At 41.7% G+C, this 16,713-nt stretch overlaps 2 protein-coding genes across 6 annotated transcripts in view; one reads left to right on the top strand and one right to left on the bottom strand.

Moving 5' to 3' along the window:
- Positions 1–1,056: 1,056 nt before the first annotated feature.
- On the bottom strand, positions 1,057–15,135 carry ZNF10 (zinc finger protein 10). 3 transcript variants are annotated; one of them, XM_010813861.4, is made up of 5 exons: positions 15,046–15,135; positions 12,065–12,154; positions 10,306–10,432; positions 9,944–10,039; positions 1,057–5,044 (listed from the first exon to the last, which is right to left on the bottom strand). In XM_010813861.4, exons 2-5 carry the CDS (start codon positions 12,095–12,097, stop codon positions 3,585–3,587), a joined length of 1,716 nt encoding a protein of 571 aa, XP_010812163.2. In that variant the 5' UTR covers positions 12,098–12,154; positions 15,046–15,135; the 3' UTR covers positions 1,057–3,584. The 3 variants fall into 3 exon arrangements, with proteins under 3 accessions (XP_010812163.2, XP_010812164.2, XP_015330934.2); XM_010813862.4 differs by lacking the exon at positions 12,065–12,154; XM_015475448.3 differs by lacking the exon at positions 15,046–15,135 and having other exon boundaries at positions 12,065–13,651.
- Positions 15,136–15,370: 235 nt separating this feature from the next.
- The window catches only part of ZNF891 (zinc finger protein 891), a 35,533-nt gene continuing 34,190 nt past the window's right edge, over positions 15,371–16,713 (top strand). Inside the window, exons 1-2 of one of the 3 annotated variants that reach the window (NM_001105028.3) lie at positions 15,371–15,477; positions 15,816–15,880. The gene's annotated coding sequence lies outside the window, so the exon portion shown is untranslated. The remainder of the gene's footprint in view (positions 15,478–15,815; positions 15,881–16,713) is intronic. The other 2 variants (XM_059875861.1, XM_059875862.1) reach the window with 2 other exon arrangements.

Genomic DNA, 16,713 nt, shown 5'->3' with positions numbered 1-16,713 from the left:
CCCTCAGATTGCCCTCGGGGTATTCAGGCCCGGTCCTCACCATAATCAATGCAACCCACGCCTCCGGTCCAGCCCCTGCTTACTAGTGGTGGATGCTAGCGTCTGCACTGTTTCTCCGCAGGGAGTTGCCATTAGGCATGCAATCTGTGGGTTTTAATTATTTATTTATTTTTCCTCCTGGTTATGTTGCCCTCTGAGGTTCCAAGGCTTGCCACAGACTCGCCAGTGAGAGTGTTTCCTGGTGTTTGGAAACTTCTCTGTTTTTTAAGACTCCCTTTCCGGGACAGATCTCCGTCCCTACCTCTTTTGTCTTTTTATCTTTTACATTTTTTCCTACCTCCTTTCGAAGACAATGGGCTGCTTTTCTGGGTGTCTGATGTCCTCTGCCAGCATTCAGAAGTTATTTTGTGGAATTTACTCAGTGTTCAAACGTTGATGAATTTGTGGGGGAAAAAGTGGTCTCCCCATCCTATTCCTCCACCATCTTAGGACTGTCCCCTAATTTGTCAATTTCTACAAATGCCTCTGAACTTAAAGATCAGTCTGGGGAGAATTACTCTCCTACTATATTGAGTTTTTCCATCCTTGACCACAGTGTATTTTTCCACTTATAATGTGTTTATTACGTGTTTTCTGTGTTCCTGAATGTCTTTCAGCAATGTTTTATACTTTCATTGTATAGATCTTGCTCCATTCATTAAATATACCTAAATATTTCATTTTTGTATCATTGCAAATAGGATGGTATTTTATTTACAAACTGTTCACTGCTTATACAAATCAATTTTTGTATATTGATCTAGTATCCTGCAACATTGCCAATTCCCCGTTTTAAAAGTTCCAGTAGACTATTTGTACATAAGAACTTTTGAAGAAAAAACATTCCATCACTGAAGAGACTGTTTTCCCGATCCTAAAAAGGAATATATATTCTTTGAAGAGACTTTGGAAAGAAAAGTATCAAAAAAAGAGAAAAGCAAACACCAATTCTCCCAATATGTAGGTTAACTGCTATTATCTTTTGACAAATCTCCTGAAAGTTTTGAGTGAGATTCATTTCAGTTGTTTGAAGTTAATTTATTTTACATATCTGAGCTTACTCTATATTGACAATTATTTATCATGCTTTTTTCATAACATCACAACATTTTTCATGTTATCAAGCTTTCTGTTTGTGAAACTTTAATGTCTATAAATAACAACTTTTCTGTTATCCATTTTTAATATTGCAAATTTTACATTATTAAAAGTAATGCTTCAGTGATCATCTACAGACGTACATTCCTTAGGGTGTTAATAATAGTAACATTATTATTATTAATAGCTAAACACGTACAGTACTTCCTATGTGCCAGGCACTGCTTCAAGTACTTTACACATTATTTCACTTAATCCACACAACTACCTTCAGAGGTAGATACCAGGAGTATCTCCACTACACAGTTCAAGAAAATTGAGCCATGGGTTATCAGAAATTCTAAGAGGCACAGCTGAGGGGCTCCTCTCTTACACCCACAAAGAACTACTGCTTGCAATCAAAACCATTTCTGGTAGGACTACAATAAACACATGAATGGTGTGTAATCACTGAGGAGTTACTCAGCCATAACTGAGGTGCCAGGAGGTTCTCAAAATGTGAGGCCTGGGCCAACTCACTTCTCCTCAACTGCACCAGGAGGAATGAGCTGTGACCTCTCACTTATGCAGGTCTCAGGTCTCTCAAATCTAAGGAGCATTTCTAGATTTGTCCTGGGAGAGAAAGCAAGGGCGTCGTCCTGTTGTTCTCAATAGTATATCATTCAGCAATCACTGAGCATCTACTATATGTACCAATATGTATCATTTGCTAGAAAATGGCAAATGATGATCAGCCCCTTCTCCCACCTCGGCCCCCTACACACACACACACACACACACACACACACACACACACATACACACACACACACAAAGAGCCAGAATGAAAGAGAATTAAAACAGATTCTCTTTCTAAATCTTTTTTGGGTCATGGACTTAACAGAAAATATGAAGACTAGGATCCTCTCCCTTGAAGGGACAACCTCTGTATAAAAGAGGTTGCTTTTGCACACAAGATTAAAAGTTGTTTACTGATCCTCATAAATATATCCAAACACCCACTGAGGGTGAGTGATTCCTTGGGTGATAAGTTCTAATGTGGGTAAAAGGGAAGATATGTGTGACTGGAAGGGAAATGGGAACTCAGCCAGTTCTTGCCAGCAATTGAGTCAGTTTCAAGTAAATGACAGACACTTTAGTGGGACAATAAAGTAATATTAATAATCACAGCTAATGTAATGAAGCACTTCATACATGTCAGGCATATTCTGCACTGTTTGTATGTTACTCGTTTACTACTCACCACAATTCCATGAGGTAAGTGATGTCATCCCTAATCTGCAGAGGAGGACATCTGTAATTCAGGCAGAGAGAGGACAAGCAGCATGCCCAAGGTTACACAGCAAGTGATGGACAGAGGTGGGATTTCAACTTGGGAGTCCAGCTCAAATATACACTTTTGACCACTGCTTTCTTCGTAAAGACACGAGACTACTTTGGAAGAAGAGTCGCCTTGGGCAGCACTGTTTAAGAGCATACTTGTGCTAGGTATTGCCCAGGCACCCGCTCTGGATCAAATGGAGACCCTTTCTAGTGTGCCCAAATTTGCCACTCTTTTAGGTCCCAACATCCAGAGAAGCATTGTGTTTAAGCTCCCAGGAGCCTTTGGCAGCTTGTCCCAAGGAGTACAACTTTATGACTCCAAACAACTTAGAAATGATGGGAAAGTTTGCTAGCAGGAGGTTCTCAAGCTTCACTAATAGTGGAATAGAGAAACCAATATCCTTTTTTAATATCTAAAAGTGTCTTCAATCTTCAAATTGTTACAGTGGCACTGGCTAGACTATAAAACTTATTTATAACTCCATTATCTAACAACTCAATTTTGTTCATTTATCCATATACATGTTTTCAGTTCTTGCCCACATGCAAATATATCTAACCTGGGTAGTACTGGTAGTAAACGTGTACTTCCTTCACCATTTTTCATGATAAGATCTTCCCTGCTGCTAGCCAAAGTGTGGTTTAATGCATAAAACTAACTGAACACTACAAAGTGTCCCAGGAGAAAGGGATGATCACATGAAAAATGGGATATTAACTCACTGGAATATAATTTTCTATTGTCTGTTACCATAACTACACCCATTTTTTATTTTCCTCAGCAACAGCTTTCATTTGTCTTTTTGAGGTAGCGCTCTCATTGTTTTACAGCAAACAAAGCTGGATCATTTATCAACAACTCACTTACCTAATGGTTCCTTCTCAGATTTCAGCATTTAAGGTTTGTCCATGAATGCTCCCAGACCAATTACTTTTGTGGGAATTCAGAAAAACAAGACAATCTGACGTACTAAGGTAAAATTTTTGTGTTTTTCCTCCTCCAGGACCAATTCTCTAATGCACAAAAGTGTAGGAACAAGACTGAAAGCAACTTCTCTCCAAAAGGAGCTCTCAAGTGCTAAATAAAGTTATTGCTCTTTGGGAAGTAGTCCATCTTTATGGCCTTAATATGCATTTTCCCTAATAATATTTGTCTGGTATCTAATAACATTAGGGGTATTAACAAGTGCTGTCCCACACTGATTACATGTTAAGAACTGCTCTCCAGTATGAGCTATTTGATACACTATAAGTGGAGAGTTCTGGCTGAAGATGATTCCACACTGATTACATTTATAGGTCTCATCTCCAACATGAACCCTCTGATGCTTAATAAGGTCATTCTTTCTAATGAAGGCTTTCCCACACTGACAACACTCATATGGTTTCTCTCCAGTATGAATTCTCTGGTGCACAATGAGGGCAGAACTCTGGCTGAAGGATTTTCCACAGTCATGGCATTCGTATGGCTTCTCCCCAGTATGGGTTCTCTGATGTGAGAAAAGGTGAGAGCTTCGACTGAAGCATTTTCCACAGTCTTTACACTCAAAGGGTTTCAGCCCAGTGTGAGTTCTGTGATGGACAACAAGATGAGATCTCTGGCTATAAGACTTCCCACATTCACTGCATTCATAGGGCCTCACTCTAACATGAGTTCTCTGATGCAGAATGAGATGTGTGCTCTGTCTGAAAGATTTCCCACATTCAGGACATTCATAGGGTTTCTCTCCAGTGTGAGTTCTCTGGTGCCTAATAAGCCTAGAGCTGTGAACAAAAGACTTTCCACACTGATTACATGTGTACAGTTTGTCTCCTGTATGAGTTCTCTGATGGGTAACAAGGTGAGAGAACCAGCTGAAGGATTTTCCACATTCTTTACACTCATAGGGTTCTTCACCAGTATGAGTCTTTTGATGTCCTATGAGGTGAGAACTTCGGCTGAAAGATTTTCCACATTCCTTACATTCATAAGGTTTTTCTCCAGTATGAATAAGACGGTGCCTGGTAAGATTAGAACGCCAGCTGAAGAATTTTCCACATTCCTTACATTCATAGGGTTTTTCTCTATGCGCACCCTTTGATATACCAAGGGATGTACCATGAGTAAGAGAATTGTTACCAGGGCATCTGTATGATTTATCTCTTGCTTGAGTTCTTGCAAATTGAATAAGGCGGATGTTCTGACAGAAAGTTTGACTGGATTCATTACTGTTGCTTGCACAGCTTTCCTGATGGCCACTGAAAACCAAATTGTGTTTCAAACCTTTAGGATTTGAGTCATGTTTACAGAAATACTCTTGCAGTACTAGTTGAGAGTGCAGAAAACAGTTTCCCCTGTACTTCCCATTTTCACATACTCTCTCCTGAGGAAGTACTTTCTTTTGGGTGAATGCCACTTGCCTCAGATGTCTCTCCTGGCTGTCCTGGGGCCTGTCCAACTGACCGCCACAAGTCCAGACTTCTTCCAGTGACAAATACCAGAGATCACTCTTTGGCATTCTTTCCATTTTAACATCACAGGAGTATTTATCATTAGAAATGCTCTTATGGGAAGTTGATTTAATTTCAACTGAAGTTTCCAAATCTGAAAGAAATGGAAAAGCTTCTATAACTAAAAGAAGTATTAAGGTCAGAATGGTAGGATGGATGTAGAAAAAAGTATGTTAAGTCCTGTAATGTTGCTTTCAAATATGGTTTTGTAACTGTGATAGAGAAAAAGGGATAGAAGACTCATTGACAGGAAATGTGATGGGCTATAATATGCATATAAAAGGAGCAAAGAGAGTAAGAGAAACCACAGGATTAGCTGTGACATGTGGGATCAAGATATTCAGTGCTGGGGTGGCAGTTTAGGAAACCCACAGAAGGGGCTGCTGCCATTACCTAATTCAACTAATGATGATATAAGAGCCTAATGGGTCTACTTGCTGCCAGGCCCTCCTCTGACATGAATTCTTCACATTCCTAAACCATGAACACAGCTCTGTATCAGGAAATGGTTCTTATGTATATCACCAAAGCAGTGCAGAATAATTCCAGGTGTCTGACATAGTGAACCTTTCAGAAAGGCTGTGTAATAGGCTGGAAGAGCAACTGCACCTAAGTTACCCAGATATGGCTTCTAACCTAAGCTTTGCCACTACTAGTGGTGAATTTAGACAAAGTGCTAAACTTTTCAAAAATCATATTGCTTATCTGTCATCTAAGGACCTATAAGGTTATCCTAAGTATCATGTAAGGTGGGAGTTCATCACCAAAGCAGTACAGTTTGTACTGCTCACTGCTGTCATCATTCCTGCCTTCTGCTTTGATTCCTTTGTTCTGAGACATCAAGACTTTATTAAAATTGACAGGACTAACACAGGATATTAACTCAGAACCTGAACCCTAATTCACATTCTCCTGGACTTTTCACCCTTCTGCTTATACACATGCATACTACTGCAACTTACTTTCCCTGGTTCAGAGCCTGTATTTGTTTCTCAATGCCTTTTGGCAAAAATGTTTGTTTCTGAAATCTAGAAAAAAAGCCACAATTTACCCAATATCACCTCTTCCTATATAAGTGGGGCAATATCTATTCTTACCTGACATACGGGGTGAATTGTGTTCCCCAAAGAAGATATGTTGAAGTCTTAACCCCCAACATTACAGGTTATGATCTTATCTGGAAACAGGATCATTGCAAATGTAATTAGTTAAGATGAAGTATTGCTGGAGTAGGAGGACCCTGATCCCATCTGACTGGAGTCCTTACAAGGAAAGGAGAGGAGACACAGAGACAGACACACAGGGGAGCTGACCATGTGAAGATGGAGGTGATGTGTCTACAAGCCAAAGGGCACCTGGGGCACCAAAGTTAGGAGAGGCAGGAAGGATCCTCCCCTGAAGCCTCAGAAGGCACACAGCCCTGCCCACACCTTGGCTTCAGACCTCTAGAACTGTGAGAAAATAAATGTGTTGATTTAAGCCACCTGATTTGTGGAACTAGTTTTAGTTGCCATAGGAAACTAAGACACCTGGCAAGTAATCCCTGTGCCAGGCTCCTAACTGCCTTCTTTATACAACCCAATCCCCATTCCCAGTCCTAATTTTCATTCACAACTTTGTTAGTCATTTGTTTCTTCCCCACTCTGATTTCTTTTTTTTTAATTGTGATTAAAAAAATATAACATATAATATATGTTATATATATATTATATGTATATATAATATATATACATATAACATATAACATAAAATGTATATATATATAATGTATATATATATAACATATAACATAAAATGTATATGTATATGTATATGTATGTATATATATATATATATATATACACATATAACATATAACATAAAATGTACCTATGGCTGATTCTTGTTGATGTATGAGAGAAAACCACAAAATTCTGTAAAGCAATTATCCTTCAATTAAAAATTTTTTTAAATGCACCATCTTAACCATTTTTAAGTGCATGATTCAAGTATTAAGTATCTTCACATTTTTGTGCAGCCATCACCAACTGTTTTCATCTTGTAAAATGGAAACTCTATACTGTTAAACAATAATGCTACAATCTCCTCTCAACCCAGTGCTCAGCAATTACCAGTATATTTTGTGTCTTTATGATTTTGGCTACTTCAAGGGCCTTATATATGTGGAATGATACACTATTTGTTCTTTTGTGACTGATTTATTTCACCCAGCAGACTGTCCTCAAAGTTCATCCATGTTATAGAAAAGTGCAGTTATTTACTTCCTTTTAAAGGCTTAACAACAGAGTTCATTGGGCTTCCCTGTGGCTCAGTGGTTAAGAATCCACCTGCCAATGCAGGAAATGTGGGTTTGAGCCCAGGTCAGGAAGATCCACCTGGAGAAGAAAGTGGCAACTCACTCCAATCTTTTTGCCTGGAAAATCCCATGGACAGAGGAGTCTGGCAGGCTACAGTCCATCAGGTTGCAAAAGAGCTGGACATGACTAGCAACTAAACAATAAACAGCAACAGAGTCCATTTAGTTGGACTGTGAAGAAAGCTGAGCGCCGAAGAATCGATGTTTTTGAACTGTGGTGTTGGAGAAGACTCTTGAGAGTCCCTTGGACTGCAAGGAGATCCAACCAGTCCATTCTGAAGGAGATCAGCCCTGGGATTTCTTTGGAAGGACTGATGCTAAAGCTGAAACTCCAGTACTTTGGCCACTTCATGCAAAGAGTTGACTCATTGGAAAAGACTCTGATGCTGGGAGGGATTGGGAGCAGGAGGAAAAGGGGACGACAGAGGATGAGATGGCTGGATGGCATCACCGACTTGATTGATGTGAGTTTGAGTGAACTCTGAGAGTTGGTGATGGACAGGGAGGCCTGGCGTTCTGCGATTCATGGGGTCGCAAAGAGTCAGACACGACTGAATGACTGAACTGAACTCAACACTTACAAATACCTCTACCCTGATGAGTTTTGATAGGCACATGCCATCTTTTTCCTCTCCTCTACTTCATGCATCAAAATCCCATGGATAAGTTTTTCAAACTACAAATGCCAGCTGGAAAATTCTAAAATGAACACATTTGATGGGGGGTGGAGCTGGGTATGGACAGACAAGTCTGAGTAAAGCAACAGAAAATACAAATGTATTTAAAGTCCTAAAAATATTCCACGTATTCTGTAACATGGGAGATAACCCACGTGAGTTATCTTCAAAATCTGTAGCACCCATTAATGAACTCATCTGAGTTTTTAAAGCCATCACCCATAATACTTTTCATTTTAATAATGAAGTTCCCATGGCTTGTAGATTCCCTCAAATTCCAGGTGATTAAGCACATATATGGAACTTTAGTATTTCTTTGACAATAAATTTTCCACCAAAATGTAAACTGTTGGTTATACAGTTATTTTTGGATACTTGTCAACAGATAGACATCCAGGAAAGCTTGCTAAACTCAACACAGGAATGGAAAAAATACAGACAGGAAAAAATAGGGAAAAAAGAGAAACGGAGAACAGTTTTTCGTGCTATGGCTCCAAAGCAGCTGAGGGATCAAGTACTTTCCAGTGTCTAAGAGACCTTCCCTGAGACAGGTATTTGATACAGTCACCTACAAGGCCCAGTGTAAAAAGGTCTGAAACAATTTATGACATTTAAGAGTAGAAACAGGATTTCCCTAGTGGCACAGTGGATAAGAATCCGCCTGCCAGTGCAGGAGACATGGGTCCAATTTTCGTCTGGGAGGATGCTAGATGCCAGGGGCAACTAAGCCCATGCACCACAACTACTGAAGCCTGTGCGCCCTGAAGCCCATGCTCTACAACGAGAAGTCACTGCAATGAGATGCCCGTGAACCACAACTAGAGAACAGCCCCACTAGCTGCAACTAGTGCCAACACAGCAACAAAGACCCAGCACAGCCAAAAATAAATAAATAATTTTTTAAAAGGTATAAACAAAATGAAAGCTCAGAAAACCTTAAGGAACCTGTACTTAACAAGTCAAAAGATTTCACAAAGAACAGGAGGTGAAACTTCTAGGATGACTGAGACTCTGGTTACACCACACGGGAAGCCTGAAATGCAGGGAATGCCTGGTATGTGTGGATGTGTCAGAGGGAAACGGCTGTGGAGGGTTACAGCATGCCTGGACTGCACTGGGCCTGGGGGGCCATGGTGCCCACAAGGGTACAGGGGTCACTGGCACGTATCCTGGCTTCTCTGCCCCATGTGAAGTTGGCCATTGGCAGCATGATCCAGATCAGGATGGCTGGCCTGAGGAGAAAGATGTCAGGGCACTGAGCTTAGAAACAGAGGTAAGGGAAATGATCACTCAGTGGGAACAGAGGAGGAGGAAGATGGAGGACTGCCTTCTATTTCTTAGCCCAGAAGGCTGATCTGCTCTACACAGGGAAGTTGGGAAAAGGAATGATGCTAGGAATCCTCATAACAATCTGAAAATTGGAGATGTGAAGATTAAAATGAATAGGAGTAAATTGAAAAAGAACATTAAATAAAGCTAGAGGACAGTGAGAAAACAGGTGTTTTTGAGAGCAGCAGTTCTGGGAAGGAAGGAGAGTTACGTCAACAAGGACTGGTGAGTTGTTTGTAGCAGTCTTCTACCTGGCAGAAAACAAACCCAGAGCAGGAGCGGGTGATGAGGTCCCAGAGCAGAGCTTACACAAAGCAGCAGAATGAATGCTATGGGAAGGGACACAAGATAGGGAAAGGACAGTCAAAGATGAGAAGTAATTCTATGATAAACAAGAGGGTGCACACGCTAGAGCTAGTGGTAAGAATCAAGAAAGCACTATGAACAGGGCTGGAGCCAAGCACATCCACAGAAAGATAATTTTCATGAATGCAAATTGAAGTGTGACAAGACTGAAGAAGACAGCCGAGCAATGGGGAAACAGAAGGTACATAAACTCAGTCTTTGTCTTTGAAATGTGGAAAACTAGTGACCAGCGATTCCTTCTCTGAGCAGGGGATCTGGTCCTTACCTGGTTGGGTCTCTTGGTGAATCTCTCTCTCCACCAGCCACGGCTCCTCCCCCTTCTCCAACCGCAGGATCACATCTGGTTTGGGAAGCTGATGCCCTGTTTACAGTGAAAGATAAAGTACTGGGCAAGGGTTAGGAGCTCCAGCCTAGATACAAAGAAACATCCCAGTTCAAGCCCAACTCCTGACCCTTCAACAGTCCTGTGGGGGCTCTGAAGAATAGACAAGGTAGGGCTACAGAGGCAGCAAAATATACACTTCTTAAAATATACAACATATAATTATATACAAAATATACAATTTCTTAAAATTTAACAAATCAAAACAATTCCCTACCCACCACACAAAGAGAGATCGGTCTCACCTAAAGACACCAGGTTTCTGTAGTTTTCCAGCATCACATCTTTGTACATGATCTGCTGAGCAGTGTCCAGCAGTTTCCACTCTTCCCTGGTGAAGTTCACAAGTATATCCTTGAAGGTCACCAGTGTCTACAACATGAAGCAAATTTGAGCCTGATGTGTATCTCTGCTCCCCCACTTTCCCAAATATTAACAAGAAGACTAGGCAGATAGCCCTTGGGTAGGGAAAGAGAATAGAACATAATGTATTCTAGGAATGAGTAGTATTTATGTCGACTTCTGGACAAGCCCTAAAAGGAATGGTATTAAGTATGCACTGTCTAGAAACCAGCTTCATGTTACACTTTAGGTTAAGAAACTGTCAGAAACACTCTCATTTAAATCAAGTAAGTCGTAAACAGCTAAAGCAAGGAGAATCAGTTAATCTACATGTATGTGAAATAATTAGAACCTAATACAAGGCAGGAAAAGAAGGGAAAAACAGTCTTCAATTCAAGTACAAATTAACGCTTAAGAGATGAATGTAGCCATGTTTCATGACCTCAAATAATTTCTAAAACAATTTTCTTAAACATTGGTAGGCACTAAAAAATGGAGAAGAGCTTATATTTTATAGTAACAAAATAACAGATACAGAAGCAAGGTTTTTATTAGCCACATCAAAAAGAACTGTAGATGACACATAGAAGGAAAAAAACCCATTTGAATGATTGGGTGTTTTTCATCAAAGATCTGTGAAGATAAAAAGATAGTAGAATAGTGGGCTTTTTTAATGTTGAAAGAAATGAACTGTCATGCAAGAATTTCAATACTAGGTGAAAATATCTTTCAGGAATGATGAAAAATACATTCTCAAATAAAGTTAAACAGGATTTGTTACCAGCAGACCAGCTCTAAACGTATGCTAAAGGGAATTCTTCAGGCAAGGAAAATAATTCAAGAGAGAAACTTTACATCTAAAGAATGACAGATAAGAAAGACAAAGAGCAAATATTTGGGGACTTCCCTGACGGTCCAGTGATTAAGACCCTGGGCTTACAATGCATAGGGTGTGGGTTCCATCCCTAGCCAGGGAACTAAGATCCCACATGCCATGTGGCGTAGCCAAATAAAGAAAAAAAAAAAGGGAATATCTAGATAAATACTGTAGATCACTTTTCTTAAGTCCTTCAAAATATGTAGGACAGCCCAAAGCAAAGGCTATGTTCTCTGGTAGGGTTTTCAATACACATGAAGCATGAGGGGGTCATCTAGGAGAGAAGCTGAGAGAGGCTGAAGAAGGGCTCCCCACCCAGTCACTCTGTCCCCAGAGGACCCACCCTCCCCCAGGCTCTTCCTGTCTTCATTTTAGTTACTCCTGGATAATTACACAACGTATCCCCAAGGTTCTCCAAACAGGCAGTCCCCAGGCAGGAACTAACAAGCCAGCCCCACACCCAAGACCACCAGGGACCAGAGAATCCCTCAAAAAGGCACCAGTATCCCCAGTTCTGTCATCATCTTTGAGGGAGAAAGCTTGCTGTGTGCTCAGTTCCTCACTATGGACAAACAGCATCTCATCAGAATCCTTGATAATCCACACATTTCTGTTCAAGCTGTGTTTCTTTGATATGAAAGGAAATAAAACAACTATAAATAAAGCAAACAAAATAGTGCCAGTCTTCAGGGGGAAGTGTCTGACATATGGATCCCTTAAGAACCCTTAACCAAAAATGGATTCCCAGTTGGAAAACAAAAAAGAATGAAGGCAGCCCAACTTACGTGGGACCGGACAGTTAGCAACTCAGCCTCCATGCCCTCCTTGTTCCTGACAGAACTTCCTGAGAAGCAGGAGATATCGAGCAAGTGAAGCTGTGGGAAAGGAAGAAACTTGAGGAGAGGTGCTGTGATCAGGGGCTTGTTAATCATGAGCCTAGATTCCCTCAGACCAGCTGCATGTACCTACACACCCACATAGAGGACATCAGACTGTTCCAGAAATACATGCACAGAGACTGAAATCCCCAGGAGTAGGAAGAAAAGAGCTCCAAAGACTGCCTCCCCTCCACAATCTAGATTTCTGTGTTAAGTTTTATCTGGAATTGAATGGTTCTAATACTATATTGAATCCTCTCTCTTTTTAAAAAAAATCTCTTTTATTATTCAAGTATAGCTGATTTTCTATGTTGTGGTAGTTCCAGATGTATAGCAAAGTGACTTAGTTATATGCACACACACATATTCTTTTTCAGATTTTTTTCCCTTATAGGTTAAAAGGAAACCATACTATAGTTGATTCAAATCATATGTCTGTGTCTGGTTTATTTCGTTCAGTGTAATATTTTTGTCAACTACAAATTGGCACTTGTCATCTACCTCTATAAGGACTAAGTCATCTGCTGCTGCAGCTGCTAACCTTCAACACTCCCTGAAAGGAGTTCAGGGTGGAGAGCAGAAATGAGGTACTCTGTGCTCGGTGGGGGCAAAAACTGACAGGATACATCTTCAGTTAGATATTTTTCAGGAGCAGATTTAAGGAGCCCAATTCTTGTTTCTCTTCATATCTAGAAAGCACCGAAATCCTTCATGTTGATGATTGTTCCTCATAACAAGCAAAAGCTTCACCAGACTAGCAGAAACCTTTGGGAGTATATGTACTTGATTGTATGCATTCCCCCTTCACCAAAACCACAAATATACTGACTTTCTCCCCTGCCTCTTTGGAACAGTTTCTCAGAGTGATCTCAGATGTTGTCTCCCGGGCTCTAGTCCTCATTTTGCCCCAAATAAAACTTAACTCACAGCTTTCATGTTGTGCATTTTTTCAAGTTGACATTTTGGTTCATACAAGTTGTAGCCTGAACCAACATTTCTCTTTTTAATGGCTAAATAATACTCCTCTGAATAGATCCACCACATTTTATTCATTCATCTGCTGATGTTTATACCTAAGAGTGGAACTGCTGGCTTATATGGTAACTTTATGTTCAGCTTTTTGAGAACTCACTGATCTGTTTTCCATAGTGACTACATCATTTTACTTTCACACAAGCAACATACAAGGGTTGCAACTTCCCCACATGCTTGCCAACACTTGTTATACCATCTTTTAAATTATATACCATCCTAGTAGACAGTTAACTATAGTCAACATCCCTAATGTGACTAACACTTTTTTAGCTAGCATTCTGGATGGGCTTTCTTAGGTGGCGAAGGGGTAATGAATTAGCCTGCCAATGCAGGAGACATAAGAGATGTGGGTTTGATCCCTGGGTCAGAAAATCCCCTGGAGTAGGAAGTAGCAACCCACTCCAGTATTCTTGCCTGGAAAATTCCATGGACAGAGGAGCCTGGCAGGCTACAAAGAGTACAACATGACTGAGCATGCACACACATTCCGGATGACAATCTGTCTTCCCTCTTCTTTTTTTTTCTTTAACAGTATATTCTGTATATGAAGTATAGATAGAACTTATATTTGTCACCTTCTCCATATACTTTGGGTGGGATCTATATAATTTTGATGTCAATCTTTTTGTCAGCCTCTTGAGAAATGCCAACCTCTTCTTTGACATTCATACCAGATGTTAGATTATGTACAAATTTGATTGCTTTAAGTGCTCTAGTGTCAAGAGAAAACAAAAAATATAATTATGAGATGAGTCTGAAAAATAAAGCTAGTTTAAACACATACACACTTCTAGTTAAACTATTTGATTCAAACAACAAAAAGAGAAAACTCAACAACTGAGGAGAAGGCGATGGCAACCCACTCCAGTACTCTTGCCTGGAAACTCCATGGACGGAGGAGCCTGGTAGGCTGCAGTCCATGGTGTCGCGAAGAGTCGGACACAACTGAGCGACTTCACTTTTCACTCTCATGCACCGGAGAAGGACATGGCAACCCACTCCAGTGTTTTTGCCTTGAGAATCCCAGGGACGCGGGAGCCTGGTGGGCTGCCATCTATGGGGTCGCACAGAGTCGGACACAACTGAAGCGACTTAACAGCAGCAGCAGCAGCAACCACCACCGAAGGAGCTAGAGATGCAGTTTTTTTGTTTTTGTTTTTTTTTAAAGACCAACACAAACTTGTTCTATTTTAAACACTGAAAATACTAATATGACACGCAATTCTGAAGAAGATAAATGATAAAATGATTTCAATACGTAAAAAGTTTTTAAATGAATATTTCAGAGTAAGAAATAGAAATCGGTCCAGCTCTTTTTGCCACAAAACTTATTAAATGAAACTTATTTTATCAACGCTTGGAGCATATAACTTTTACAGTATCCACGACTAGAATACGGTCGTGTATATATATATATTTCAAAACCAGTATAACCACGTTGGATTTCTTTTATGAACGTTAACACATTCACAGTTAAGACATTTCCTGCTCTAACAAAAAAAGAGCATGATCAGATCACGTTTAGCAGACGCTGGAAAGGCCAGATGCAAAAATTTAAACCTCTGGCCTCAGTTGGGAAGAAAAAGGAAACAGGAACAGAAGAATCCTTATTTCTCATGGGTGAGACTATGTGGCTCGGACTCCCCAGCACCGTCCGGCGCAGCGGGCATCAGGGTCCAATCCCACCAGCACGACCGCGCTAATCCAAGGGGCTCCGGGGATAGCTCAGCCCAGGAAGACCATAGGGAAGAACCCTTGTTGGTGAAACGATCGTCCACCTCAGGGAAGAGGTGAGCAAACAGCGGTGCCCGGTCCGCTAGGAAGCAAACCACGTCCAGCCCTCCCGTGCATACCTATGATCGGCACCTGCAGGCGCAAAATAACCGTCACAAAGGCAGCGGCTCGGCGAGCTAGCCCACAGCCGGGCTCTCGCGCCTCGCGGGTCCACAGGACAGGCGGCTGCAGCGTGGGCCCCGCCCGGCCTTCTGCTCCAGCCCCAGCAGCCCACGCCGCGCCCCAATCCCTCGCGCACGCGCTCCACGTCCACTCACGACCAGCCGAGAAGCGTTATCCGAACGCAAAACCCAGAGACGCGCCGCAGGGTGGCGCGGGGGCTCCTGGTAAATGTAGTCCTGGCCCTGGCTCCGCGGTCAGGCGAGCGCGCGCCTCTGCCCTGCTGTTCTCGGTTGAGAGCATCGGTTCGGCTACCTGCACCTCGTGCTCGCTGCTTCCTTTTCACCGCGGCCTGGTGGTTCCGACCCGAGGGCCGTGAACCCTGAGGACAGGTGAGCGCGTAGGCTCACGGACGTCAAGGAGATGCGGTAGGGAGAGGGGACAAGGGGCTGGCGGGTTCTCCAGGCTGTCGGCCGTGGGTAGGGGGCGGCGTTCTTGCGGCCCGGGTTTCCTGGGACGGACTCAGGCTCGGGGTGGGTGTTTTGGGGTGAGCAGCGCCAGGCGCTGGGGAAGAGTCTGACTTTCTTCCGTGAGTGAGAGGAGCAGAGGTGTCCAGCTTGTACTTCTTACTTTATTCTGGTGCTTTTTTTCAGTCTGTCTTAACACCTGTCAGTTGGAAAAAAAAAAAAAAAAGCATAACCTAAAAGTTGAGAATTATGTTTTTTTTTAGGGGGTGTATTGTTGAGCAATTAAGCCAGGGAGCAGCCTCTCAGCTTTGAGGAACCTTCCCAAGAGGTAAGGGGGGAGCCAGGATATACAGGAGATTTGCGACAAAAGCCAGGTAGTTAGAACATAAAACAAAATTACGTTAAAGAAAACCAAACATCAAGTTAATGATTTTAGCACATTTCTATGTATGGGGAGATGTAAGAGTCTGGGCTTATTGAAAGCATTCCTCTGATAAGGATTTTCACTCTCCAGGGACAGTATCCTATGTTTCTCCATCCTGAATCCCTTCAGGGTGCTGATCTGCAGTGGCCAGATCACCTGAAGGCTGCAGCATTCTTTGCTGATATGGCAAATGACATTCTTGTAACACAGTGCCTCCTCTTGGTCATAACATTTCATGAAAATTTTTTTTTTTTTTTTACTATGTCGTGGCATGTGGAATCTTAGTTTCTACACCAGACATAGAACCTGTGCCCCCTAAAGTGGAAATGCAGAGTCTTCATCACTGGATCATTGGGGAAGTCTGCATGACCAATTTAGTCCACTGTGCTGGGAAGGCTCTCATTCCTAAATCAGGAAAAGATTCTGTTGATAGGCCATTTGATGTGCTGAGGATTTTTGTTTGGTCCTTGGTGGCTCAGATGGTAAAGAATCTGCCTGCAATGCAGGAGACCCAGGTTCAATTCCTGTGTCGGGAAGATCCCCTGGAGAAGGGAATGGCAACACACTCCAATATTCTTGCCTGGAGAATTCCATGGACAGAGGAGCCTAGCAGGCTACAGTCCATGGGGTTGCAAAGAGTGGGACAGGACCGAGCGACTAACACTTTCACTTTTTCACTTTATGTTTTTTTTTTTGATTAGACACTGTTGATCGTCTGAAATTCTCTGGATTGCTTG

This window comes from Bos taurus, chromosome 17 (genome assembly GCF_002263795.3).
Source record: "Bos taurus isolate L1 Dominette 01449 registration number 42190680 breed Hereford chromosome 17, ARS-UCD2.0, whole genome shotgun sequence".
Taxonomy (NCBI): Eukaryota; Metazoa; Chordata; class Mammalia; order Artiodactyla; family Bovidae; genus Bos; species Bos taurus.
This window is presented reverse-complemented; position numbering and strand designations above follow the sequence as displayed.

Bases quoted from the DNA above. Each gene is read 5' to 3' on its own strand.
- ZNF10 (XM_015475448.3), bottom strand. From the start codon at position 12,211: ATGATTAACAAGCCCCTGATCACAGCACCTCTCCTCAAGTTTCTTCCT. The intron at 10,433-12,064 runs GTAAGTTGGGCT...TTCATGTTGTAG, and splicing joins TGCTAACTGTCCGGTCCCAC to ACACTGGTGACCTTCAAGGA. The intron at 5,045-9,943 runs GTAAGGACCAGA...CATTTCTTTCAG, and splicing joins TCACCAAGAGACCCAACCAG to ATTTGGAAACTTCAGTTGAA.